The 12,936-nt window shown below is 37.5% G+C and overlaps 1 protein-coding gene across 3 annotated transcripts in view; it reads right to left on the bottom strand.

Annotated features, from left to right (window-relative positions):
- Positions 1-10,894, bottom strand: part of LOC124256297 (multiple epidermal growth factor-like domains protein 10) — a 115,339-nt gene extending 104,445 nt beyond the window's left edge. For all 3 annotated transcript variants that reach the window (XM_046690274.1, XM_046690275.1, XM_046690273.1), the window contains exons 1-2: positions 10,814-10,894; positions 9,482-9,583 (exon numbers count right to left, since the gene is read on the bottom strand). In XM_046690274.1, the coding sequence (XP_046546230.1) occupies positions 9,482-9,583; positions 10,814-10,889 (178 nt within the window). In that variant the 5' untranslated portion in view covers positions 10,890-10,894. The remainder of the gene's footprint in view (positions 1-9,481; positions 9,584-10,813) is intronic.
- Between the last annotated feature and the right edge of the window lie 2,042 nt (positions 10,895-12,936).

The raw sequence follows: 12,936 nt of genomic DNA on the forward strand, positions 1-12,936 counted from the left end.
AACATCAGTGTGCAATCAGACATCATATTTTCAATGTACAGCCCCAGAAAATAACATTTGGTCAATGACAGATGATGCAAAGGAAAAATTTATGATATTATCATTGAATTGTAGAGGCTTAAATAATATATACTTTCAAGTTTTCAGATTTTGTAGAAACAAAAATGGTTCAAATCAACTGGGACAGTTTGCAGATGACACAAAACTCACTTTAGATGGACCTGAAAAAATCTCTACGCTACAATGAACACATAATCTTTTTTGGCAAGATTTTCAGGTTTAAAAGTTCATGCTGAAAAAAGTAAATTGATATGGAGAGGTTCAAAGGAAAGGTCAAGGTAAATATTATGTAAGGATTGGCATTTTTACTTGACGCAAACACAATTTAAACTACTTGGCATAGAGTTTTGATGCAATTAATTTATTCGAAGTTTTTAAGTTAATATTGTAATCTAAATACGTTTTTTTTTCTTGCAATAAATTATATGAAGGCTGACGGTTGATAGTTAGTATCGTTGAGAGAAATGCATTACCAAACCTAAACCTGAGGGCAAGGATGGCAAAAAGAATGAAAAAACTCGCAGCTACCAAGACGTTTTAGAGAAAGGCGGTGTGACATTGTGCTTTTAAATAGTCTATCATGATTACGTCCTCAGAGTCCCAGAGGCCATGAGTTTACCACTTGAAGGCGTTCTTTTAAACTTTTCGAAAGTTGGTGACGTCACGTGCTTCCACAACCCACGTTTCATCATGAGTAACGATATGACCCATAAAAACGTGGATCTCTCAGATGGTCGTCTCTCTGTGGTTCAACTGTTCTTCAGATAACATTCTGGGCAACCAACGGGCAGACACCTTGTAATGTTCATATGCAAATGTTCATGGATTATTCGTTCCACTGATGTCCACCAGTGGCATTTGTCCGGGTGGCAATTGTCCTGCTCCCGCCATGTGCAGTAGCTAATTGGCTAACAGTTCTTCGCCTGGCCTGCGTTACTGTGTCCAGAACAGCATCAACTTCACCTTTGGTAGTCACTCACGACGGCGACCAGACCAGGTTTCGTCTTCGGTGCTGCGTCTGGCCTTGTAAATTCAGTACACCACTGTTTGACCTTACTATATGAAGGAGCATTGTCACCTTTGTGTCATGTCATCACGAATGTTCTTCAGAACAGACCTGAATTCGGTTCCATCATTTTGAGAGCAAATAATAAGGTCATGCTGTTTGACAGCTATGTATACACATATAGCAAACTATAGCACGTGGAATTATTGTTTTGCACATGCTTACATACGATGCTAGAAACATGGCGAGCTTTGTGGAATTTGTGCCATCCGTTAATGGTGAGTACAAACGGTTTTCTATTCAAAATTGGTTGTGTACCATCAGCAGCTCGTACCTTATGTAACGAAAACCAGATGAAACAATTTCACATATCTTCTGTAAATGTTTATATTCTGTTCATATATGGGAAAAGCTGTAAGAATGGATTGGAAATTATACAGAAGGCAGAAGCACATTCAGTGAAGGACATACATTGTTTGGCTTTAAGAGTAAACATAATAATCTTTTGAGTGTTGTTATCACGATAACAATATCGTGATATATATATGTCTGTGTGTGTGTGTGTGTTGATAAAACATTGATAACACTAAATATAAATTTTGCTGCAAACTGTATCTTTGAACGTTCATCAGGGATGGAAAATATAACTTCATAAGATGGAAATTAGAAAATATAAGGGCAGCTCTCTCTACAAAATATGAGTCGTATTACCAGTTGCACTGAGTTATTTCACATGTTGTACGTTAACAAATTTTATAATAAGCTCTTGTACTAAGGCTTATCTTGCTTTGATTTCTGGTCTGTTTCATGAATCAATGTATCATTGAAACAGTATGCCAGATGCAGAGTTTCCAACACAAGGTAATATTGGTATGTTGTTCTATGAAACCGTATCACATCAAAATTATAGTTCTATGGATCATTCGCTATTCGGAAACGCCATATCCGAGTAGCCTTTTTCTGACAAACTTTTCAGTCAAGACTCGATCCTGAACTGGATCACCAGTGGTATGCACCTGGTGGTAAAACAATGAAGCTTTTTTCATGCTGCTACATTCTCAAATTATATTCTGTAAAATATCATGTCATACTGTAATTAAGTAACTTGTCCCTTCTTATTACTTCTGATGTTTTAAGTGCCTAGTGATTACATACTTCTCCGTGAAACAATTTATAATTTAAACGATAGGTGAGTACTTGCCATACCACTGAAACCTCCCGACAGGTAGTTAATGACACATGGCGGATTGGGGTGTGTTTGATTGAAACACAATACAGTAGGGGTTCTTATGCAAGATGAATATAGGCGTAATTAACTGACTATTAATTTGATTAACCTAGGCCTAGTCAGACTGAACTCTGAGCTTTACTTACAACAACATTTCCGCTTAAAATACTACGCTTTGAGACTCTGTAAGGTGGTATTTAGGTAGAGATGATACCATTCTATAGATATCAACACAATGCATGACAGATCTATCAAGTTATTTTTGAACGCCCTGGTCCAGAACAGGTTTTGAACACCTGTGATATGATTAGACTATGCTGGGTATTTGGAAAGAGAGCGTCACTTTACGGAAATTTCGGCGGAATATTATTACTGTTTCACAGGCGAATGAAGTTGAATTATGATCATGATACTTGCATGTATTTTAACCATATATTTGCAATATAAAGAAACATTAGCTTTGAGGAAATGAATTGAATTTGCCGAAATGAATCAAAAGGATTTATACCCTGTGCCATGATACTTATACACAAACTTTCATTCATTTACAACCTCCAAAACACGAATGTTGAGCAAAAAATATATATTCTCGTCCATTGGCCAAATGCTTGCGCACATGCGCGAGATATTTTAACAAAGTTCTAAATTAGTCGAATTTAGTCAAAATGATTTAAATTAAGTGTCATGATGCGCATAAACATACTTTTATTAATTTACAACCTCCAAAACATGTTTGGGAGGTAAATGAATACAAGTATGTAAGTAAAAATAACCCATTAATTTTGAGCAAAAGTGGATATTCTTGCCCATGGGTGAGATATTTAATAATGACGCTCTAAATTAGTCAAATTAAGTCAAAATGATTTAAATTTTGTGGCATGATACTTATGAACATACATCTGTGAAGATCCGGGTTAGAATTGATCTTCAGTAACCCATGCTTGTAAGAAGCGACTAACGGGATCGGGGGGTCAGGCTCGACTTGGTTGACACATGTCATCAGTTACCATTTGCTCATCCCAATCAGTTCCCAATCTATGCTCATGCTGTTGATCACTGGATTGCCTCGTCCAGACTCGATTATTTACAGACCGCCGCCATATAGCTGAGTACGGCTTAAAACTAAACTTACTCATTCACTTATCAACATACTTTCATTCATTTTCAACCTCCAAAACATGACAAAACATTAATTTTGAGCAAAAGTAAGTAAATTGTTCGTTCATGGGCGAGATATTGTAATAACGCTCCAAATTAGTCAAATTAATTCAAAATGATTTATAGTGTGTGTCTCGATACTTATAAAGACACTTTCATACATTTACAACCTCCAGAACATGAACTTTGAGCAAAAGGCCACTGTTCGGCCATCCAAGGTAGTTTAATATTTGAGTTTTCGAAAAAAGGACTGTTTTCAATTTTTCATCCTTAATAGCATATATTCATGATAACTGCATGTTGAATTTTTGTCAAATCCTTTAGTCAGAAACTGGCCACAGTGCAGAGCGTTTCTGGACTTTAGGGTTTCCAGGGTTATATTGTGATGTGTTATTATAGAAATGTATTTTTAAAGGAGAAGTAAACAATGCTGTAAATATTTACAGAAATGATGCTAGAACGAATAAAGTAATTTTTTTAAGTGGGACAACCGAATTGGTTTGATAGCGATTGTGAATCTGCCAAAGAAATTGTTTTTAAATATGCGAGTGATTAACACTTTAAAAAATTTGGAAGGTCAATAGAAAAAAAAACATTATCGCCGATAGTGATCTGCGTAGTTATGTTGAAAATCGAAAAGACACTTCACAAAAATATGTAAACATCGCCTCGTACGGCCTCCCAAAAATAATATCAAAATCAGGAAAGACACTTGGAGAACAAGTTTTAATGCAGTCCATTGATATTGAGACATGGAACAATCAATTTTTAAGTTGGTTAATGTAAAATACGACAGTGAAAGTCAACAATCTAGAGACACTTCGATTCAAAGTGATGAAATAGATGTTTCTAATCTCATCTTTTAAAAATAGAAAGAAATAACTGAAAGTGAATTCAGAACTGTTAAGGCTATTAATTCAGTAAAGCAAACAAAAAAATTCAAAATCAGGAAAAATCGGCTGGAGCAGACTAAGTTGATTCGACAGATTTATTCGATACATGGCATAGATGATTTGCTTGTACCATTTACAGCTATTAATTTTATGCTGGGGTAGTTGATTCCAGATTTATTTTGGCATATTTTTTACATCAGTCATATACATCACTAGAATACGTTTGTGTACAGTTATGTATGACAAAATTGTAGAATTGCAAGCAGGCTTTAGACATGGTTATTCAACTATAGATAATGTAAATATTTATTCTAAACTCTGTTATTGAAATAAGCGTTTGCAAGAAAAAGGGTAGGATGCAGGCTGCGTTTAATGGTTTAAAAAAATAACGTTTGATACGGTGAATGGCACTGCCTGTGTTAGAAACAATCACTTGTAAACTGGCTTCTTTGAATGTCCTATGGGCGTCAGACAAGGATGTATTATGAGTCCATTGTTGTTCTCTTTTTATATAAACGAGTTAGCAACTAATATTGAATCCTCAAACTGTTATGGGATACAACTTATGTCGGATATAATGAAATTGTACTTACTTCTTTTTGTTGATGACATTGTATGATTAGCAAATGTGTCAGATGCGTGATGGGCATTTAGAAGTTGGAACTTACGGTAACATAACAACGTATGGTATGGATTTACAATTGCAACTTCTTTATATTTACAACGCGATATTTCTGGGCTACTTCTTGCCCCCTCATCGGATGAAGGAATCAAATCACCTGATGAAGGGACAAGACGTAGCCCAGAAACATCGTGTTGTAAATATAAAGAAGTTGTAAATCCATATCATGCGTTGTTAAGCAATTGTGTGCAAAGTGCAATGCTATATTCTATGTAATTTCTCTGATGAATTTGGTCTAAACGTAAATATGACTAAATCCAATATAATAGTATTCCGAAAAGGCGGAAAACTAGTAGTTAGAGAAAAATGGCTTTTAAAAGGTACTGAACTGTCAGTTGTAAATAAATACAATATCCTGATGTTAGCCAACGTGCTGTTGAGTCAGAAAGGGCTTTGGGGTGTATTTTACGCATTTGTAATAACGATAACGTTATACAGAGTAAAATCTTTTCCCATGTTTTGTAATTACATAAAAGAAGACTTTGACGACACAGTTTTTGAATCAGGAAATTACCTTGAATGAGATAGCAAATGCCCTAAAACGTTTAAACAGAAACAAGACTGCAGGCACAGATAAAGTTATGAACGAATATTTAGTCAAATCATTTGAAAAGCTTGGGCATGTTTATGTGACTCTTTTTAACCTTGTTTTAGACACAGGTTGTGTCCCAGACTTGTGGGTATGCGGTATTATTAAGCCTATTTACAATAGAAAGGGAGATAGAAACGATCCAAATAATTATAGACCAATAACACTAGTAAGTTGTTTTGGGAAACTATTTACAAGTATCTTGAATGATCGATTGACTAAATTTACAGAAAGTAATAACATTATATCGTCATTTCAATCAGGTTTTCGGCAAGGCTTTTCCACAATAGACAATTTATTCGCAATTAACATGTTTATGCAACTCTTTAAATCAGCAAATAAAAAACTGTATTGTACATTTATTGATTTCTCCAAAGCCTTTGATAATGTTTGGCAAATTGAAATGTGGCATAAAATATAAAGATATGGCATTAAAGGTAAATATTTCAATGTTTTTTTAAACCAATTAAAGAAATCCTGTCTTTCGAACAATTTTTACTTCTCGAAAAATCAGTGGATCTTCCGCTTTTGAAATTAAGAACAAGTAACCACAATTTTCCAGTAGAAACCGGCAGATGGCGTAGCCTATCCCGTGAGGACAGAACATGTCTTCTGTGCGATTCTCAAGCCATTGCAGATGAAATACACTACTTATTTAGATGTACAGCCTTTGAAACAGAACGTCGTCTTTATATATATGAATTTTATTTTAAATGGCCAAATATGTACAAATATAAACGTTTAATCTGTACAAGAAAAGTGTCAGAATCGAAGAACCTCTCGAAATATCTAAATATTGTTTTTGAACAGTTGAAATAATCTATGCTACTGATACCACCATTCTTGTCTGGTTATGTAGTATGTGTATATCTATTTCTCTTGTACCACCGTGGGTGGCTTTTGAGAAAATATAATTGTCTTGTCTTGTCTTGTACACTAGAATATTGCCAATGTTGAGTTGTGGCCGTGCAAAATATATTTACAGCTGTCTAGAAGAAAACCAAATTATGCTGTATTAGGTGAATGTGGACGCTACCCTGTACTCGTATACACAATTCAAAGGACAATTAAATATTAGTTAAAAAGTTTAATGATGCCAGAACATAGGTAGATTAGGAAGACATATAATATGTTTTTATACTATATGATAGTGGTGGTAGATGAAACTGGGTTTCTAAAGATATGACTAGTTTATGTACACAAGGATTTATGCTTGTGTGGTTAAGCAAACGATGAAAGATAAAGTTTAACAAATTGGTCTTCCGCTGTTGATAGTATGTCCAAGTTACAAAACTAGAAGCTTTTTAAAGCATCTTTAAACAGGAAAGGTTATCAATGTAAGTCATTTTAATAAATTATATACATATATAACTGACCGGTATCAGGGGTTTTCGACGATGTAAGGCAAAAGCGTAATTTTTATATTTGATATCATTTAAAGTTTTTATTTTACTAACCTTGAGTAATAAAGGATATATTCATCTATTTCACACAAATATATCAAGTGTTACCTACAAAAATTGCGCTGATGACATCGTATCGGCGAAACCGCTGCAGTTCTCCACATCCAGGGATTTTGTATGGGTTTTCGACTATGAGCCATACTTTTCCCTCCGCATTGCGAGTGAGTGTTGTGATCACGTGGCTCCCTACTTATATAGTATGACCAGAAATTATTGAGAATTTTAGGAATATGTTTAATTGGATGTCTGGTATAAACAACCTCGACCAGCTATCAAGTGCTTGGTTTCATTCAGGAAAGACAACTCCGTTAATCCTTTTTCATTAGTTTGTGAAGAGTTATCCCCCTTTGTTTACTTGCTAGCAGACGACATTTTCAGTGATCCTCAGTATGGATGAATTAGGGAAGAGGAAGTTGATTTTAGAGTATGATAACAAGGACATAGACATTTTAACTGGGAAAATGTGATTTTCTCAGATGAAAGTTCTGTGTGGCTGTTTCCTAATACACTGAAATTCTAGACCAAAAAAACTGAAAAACTAGTGTATCAGTGCCCAAAGTACAGTCCTAAATTTAACGTATGGGGTGGCATATCTGTGTTAGGGGCAACGCCCCTCTGTGTATTTGAAGGGAATATGAACAGTGAGCGGTACACAGATATTCTCGAGGGACATTTACTTCCATCTGCTCACGTGTTCTATGGACATTTTTGAATTTTCCAGCAGGACAACGACCCAAAACATCGTTCAAAGCATTCATAGGCTTGGTTTCGGACCCAAAATATGACATTATTAGAATGGCCAAGCTATAGCCCTGACCTAAATCCAATAGACACTGTTTGGGGACTTATGAAGGAAAGTGTCAGTAAGAAAAATCTGACAAATATTGCCGAAATGAAAGAAGAGGTGGTCCGATATTGGGACAGCATGGACTTTCTTTGATCAGTAGTATGCCCCGCCGCATTGAAGCCTGCATTGCTGCCCATGGTGACTTGACAAAATACTAACTGTTCACCTGTCTTTGAATCTGGAGTTATGTTCTGCTAACATTCACATTTCATACGTGAGTAATGAGTGAAAAAAAAAATTACAATCTTAAATTCTCAATAATTTCTGATTGTACTGTATGTTGCCTGTCACTAGCAGACAACTGATCTTACTGAATTTCTGAAGTAGTATTAACGATCTCGGGAAAATAATATTGACGTTTGTTTGCTTTACATATTACTTAACTTCCGGATTTCCATTGTCAGTAAAACTTCTCACAACGACTGGTCATCCGCCCTACCGATGAAACTGCTTGTGCACTCGATCGCGCAGGTATACATTCCCCCCAAACCCCCAACCCCATCCCCGACATAGCGCGAGCAAAGGAATCGTCGAAACCACCGTCGAAACTGTTGCATGTACAAGAAACATAAGTTATGTTCGCGCATGAGCAAAGAAATTAATATATACTCAGCAGCAAAAAAGACACGTCAGTACGAATTCAAAATTTGATAGGCACTGTAATCAAATCATTACAGAAATTGACATGGTGGTTTCGACGATTCCTTTGAAATTTAAATGGGAGGCCGAATTAGAAAGGGAAAACATATGAAATAAGTAAAGAGTAATAGAGATTTGGAATTTACTATAGATGTAGTATAATAAATGGTTATTGTTATTGTTATTGTTTAAGAACATATTTGTTAAGTGAATAATGATGAACATATAAAAGGTTAAAAAATGAACTTGATAAAAAGAGAGAACTCATTTGAAAAGTTAATAAAACATATATACATAGTTTTTAACATTAATACAATGGTAAAAAGTGGAATTATTGCTAGATTGTTTGGTATGATTTTGTTTGAACAAGATATTTAGTGAGTGTTTTATTTAATTTGGGTTTTGTTAGAATGTCCTTGAGATCAGAAGGGTTAGCATTATTGAGGTACTATTTTAAAGCATTGGTGAATGGGGTTCTTTGTTTGTTATATTTTGAGCAGTCAAAGATAGTGTGGGCTATTGTTTCAGGAATTTGGCAAGTGATACATTTGCCGTTTGGATGAAGGTTGGTTTTGTGTAGATAGTGATTAAGATTCCAATTTGCTAGTCTTAGTCTGGTTATGACAACATCAATTCGGCGTGTTTGGCGATAATTTTTACATTTTGTATTTAGTGTTTGTTGAATTTTGTAGAATGGATAATGTTTTCTTATTATTTGCCAGTTATAATTGAATTTATTTATCATTATATTGTTAACTTTATTTGTTAGGTCTGTTTTGGAGTAAGGTATTTTTATTTTGTTTTTTGAGTGGAGGCAAAGTTTGGTAGTGTGTTAGGCGTAGCCGGAAAGCCCGACATAAGTTGATTTGCCAACAGTCCAGGTACTGAATACAAACATGGCAACTGTTCTACTCACGTATCTGACAAGTGGGGCCTGACCAGCCCTTGAAACAGCCACTAGCGCACCGGAAGCCGACGTCACATCCGCTTGTACAGTGACACTCCCACAAGGCTGATGCTGAAATATTACATTGTGTTACAGCTTGTTTTAAGGCAAAGTTAACCCCTTTGAGACAAAACACTTTACAAAAATACTCTTAACAGAGCTACAGACAACTTTTGGGGTCATTGGGTTATGTACTCGATTGTGTTCATCTCAATTGGGCATCCTGAGTTTCCTTTGGGTAACCAAATAAATTATACCCTCCTCACTCAAACTCAATTGGGTATTTTGCCATTTTCCATTAGCTGTGAAAATATAATAAAGTTTAAATGTTGGCTTACGCGTGTGTTATCTATATTTGATCTGTAATATGAGAAAAGATGAGAAAAGAAAGACTGCAAGTTGCCAAGTTGATGTGCTGACATAGAACCTCACAATATACCTCAGTTATTCTATCTATCCCCAGTAACCTCCATCTGTAGCACATGGATCTGCTTACTTCAAATTCTGGTAGGTTTGCTGAAGATTTGACATTTGTGTGTGTACGCATGTTAGATCAAATTTATTGAGTATTTACAAAACTTATTTGTACGCAATAGACTTAATAGGAATTGAGGTTTCACAAGAATATTTGCGTAATTTACGAAGAAACGCAGCTTATCTCTACCTCTGGCCCTTAAGCAAATTTACATTTCAGACGTTGTCAAACTGTGTCACGTACGTCTACAGTATTTAGAAGCAAATGGAAATATCCATGTTTCATGTGTTTGGGGCATCATGGGATATGACCAGTCTCTGTAGATGGTATCGTAGATGACGGCGTAGGTTCCCCAGGGAGTTGAAAACATCACGACTGAAAGCCCCTGATCAGCTGACCTGCTATATGCCAATGAGCGTAGTTGAATATACGAGGTGGAAGTGTCTTATGAAATAACTGATCATTGTTATTGTGGGTGACTTTGTGACGCATGTATTCTTTTTATTGATACGCCCCTCGTCAGGTTGTGTTGACATATTCATATGTATATTTTGGTTCAACAATGTGGACAGTCCTCATAAATGCACACTGCATTCATATTTATAGATATGGATATATCACATGATCTCTGTTTGAAATACCTCTCTGTGTGGCTGTATATATACAATGCTGGACACAACGTAATTGTGATCCTCGTTATACAATAGAGAGTGGACAGACGCACTTACATACAAATATGTTATATAGTCGTACAGACATGGTGTTTGACAGGAGGATACACGCTACTATTCTCAAACCTTGAAATCAAATTAGAGTAAATAACTTACCGTGTTGAGAAAGACATGCCTGAAGGAAACAGATCAGCAAAAGATGTAGCATGCACGGAGCATCAGTCGACGCCATGTCTCCGACCAACACACACACTTACACAAGGAAGTAGATTTACAAAGAGGATGTATGTACAATGTATACAGTGTTGTCAGTCACTGGGGAGTTGTTATTACATATTCCTCGTGATATATCGTGACGTTTTTAAAAAAATTATGAACGTGTACGAATCCGGACCGCTGCCATTATGATTCCAGGTTTGCAATACCTCAGCTCGCTATTGGGTTTCCTATAAGGTGTAAACGACTTTTATCTGTCTGACTACCGGATTTCCTCCCACATTTAGCTGACACGTAGTTGCATAACTGGAACACTTAAACCTGTGGACGTCGCGGTAGCTGAGCGGCTGACTTTTTGTGCTGATGATTAGGTGCCTGACTCTGAGGGTGTGGGTTTGAATGCTGGATGTGACTCAACCCAAAAACGTACTAGAATTTGTACTTTACTAAGAACGTGTAATCCCATATATACCGTATGTTACACTTATACCTTCGTCAAGACAAGTAAGGTGCCTGACTCTGGGGGTGTGGGTTCGAATCCCCAATGGGACTCAACCCAAAAAAGAACTAGAATTTGTACTTTACTAAGAAAGTGTAATCCTAAATATACCCTCCCAAAAAAGAAACGCATATAGGAATTTCAACTGTATTTTTATGTTTATTTTGAAACATCTTGTAGGCTTTATGAGTAAATGAAATATAGCGAAATTGCACACTGGGAATGCAGACGTATCCGTCTTTGTGCACCAACTCGAGGAAAGTCAGTTTGAGTGTCACATGGAGACGTGTGGTGGCGCTGAAGTCAATACCTCGTGTGACCACCGTGGGCATCCAGAACTGCACGGCATCGCCTCGGCATCGAACGAATAAGTCTCAGAATCTCGTGTTGCCCAATCGCAGCCCACTCTGCCTGTAGTGCCTGTGCGAGTTGTTGAAGTGTCTGGGGCTGAGGGTTACGGCGTCGCACCCGTCTGTCCAGGGCATCCCGGAGATGTTCGATCGGGTTTAAGTCCGGTGATCTTGAGGGCCAGGGGAGCACATTGATGTTGTGGTCTGGAGGAGGTCTCTAGTGTGACGTGCTGTATTGGGCCTGGCATTGTCCTGTTGAAACAACTCCCTCTGGCGATCAATGATTGGAAGGAGGTGTGGGCGTAGGATTTCGTCACAGTACCGTTGAGCTGTCAGGTTCCTCTGGATCATCACCAACCCACTTCTCCTACAGCAGGTGATCTACCCCCACATCATAACACTTCCCCGGACGAATCTGTCCACCTGGGGAACGCAAGCGTCGGCGAAACGTCTGTACACCCACATTCTTCCATCGCGTCGTTCCAGTAGAAATCGTGATTCATCACTGAACCAGATTCTACGCCAATTCGGTAGGTTCCAGGCCTGAACGTTGGTGCACCATTGAACTCGATGTCGACGATGTTTTTGTCGAAGCACAGGGCCAAAATAAGGTCTTCTGGCACGTAAACCAGCCTCTCTCAACCTGTTCCTGACGGTCTGTGCAGCAATCCTCCTCAATCCGGGTATTTGTCGAGCGGTACTGGTCGCCGCAGCTGTTCGATGATGCAGGTGATGTACCCGGATGTAGCGATCCTGCGCCGCAGTGGTCGCTCGAGGTCGCCCACTACAGGGGCATCTGCTACCGAATTCTGCCGGCGATATCTCTCCCATAGCCGTGAAATGGTGCTTTGGTGAACATTCATGCGTCTGGGAACTGCACGTTGAGACTGGCCAGCTTCAAGCAAACCAATGGCGATATGACGGTTGGCTTCACTTAGACGTGGCATTTTGCGTTCGTCAGCAATATTCCAAATACAGTGAATTATCGACAGACAGCGATCAACCTTTTATACCCATCATTGAGACTATCTGATCCCCAACTTTCACGTGCATTGCATGTGAATTGTGTATTCTGTGACACTACACGCCGAAAATGAAAATCATGCTGTTAAATACGGGTATTTTACGGATGGTGCGTTTTGTTGTGATGTTTCAAAACATAAACACCACAGGACTCATAAACACTTAAAGCTTCATAAGACTAGTAAGGATTT

This window comes from Haliotis rubra, unplaced genomic scaffold, assembly GCF_003918875.1.
Source record: "Haliotis rubra isolate DU_JTF1 unplaced genomic scaffold, ASM391887v1 Scf623, whole genome shotgun sequence".
In the NCBI taxonomy this organism is placed as follows: domain Eukaryota; kingdom Metazoa; phylum Mollusca; class Gastropoda; order Lepetellida; family Haliotidae; genus Haliotis; species Haliotis rubra.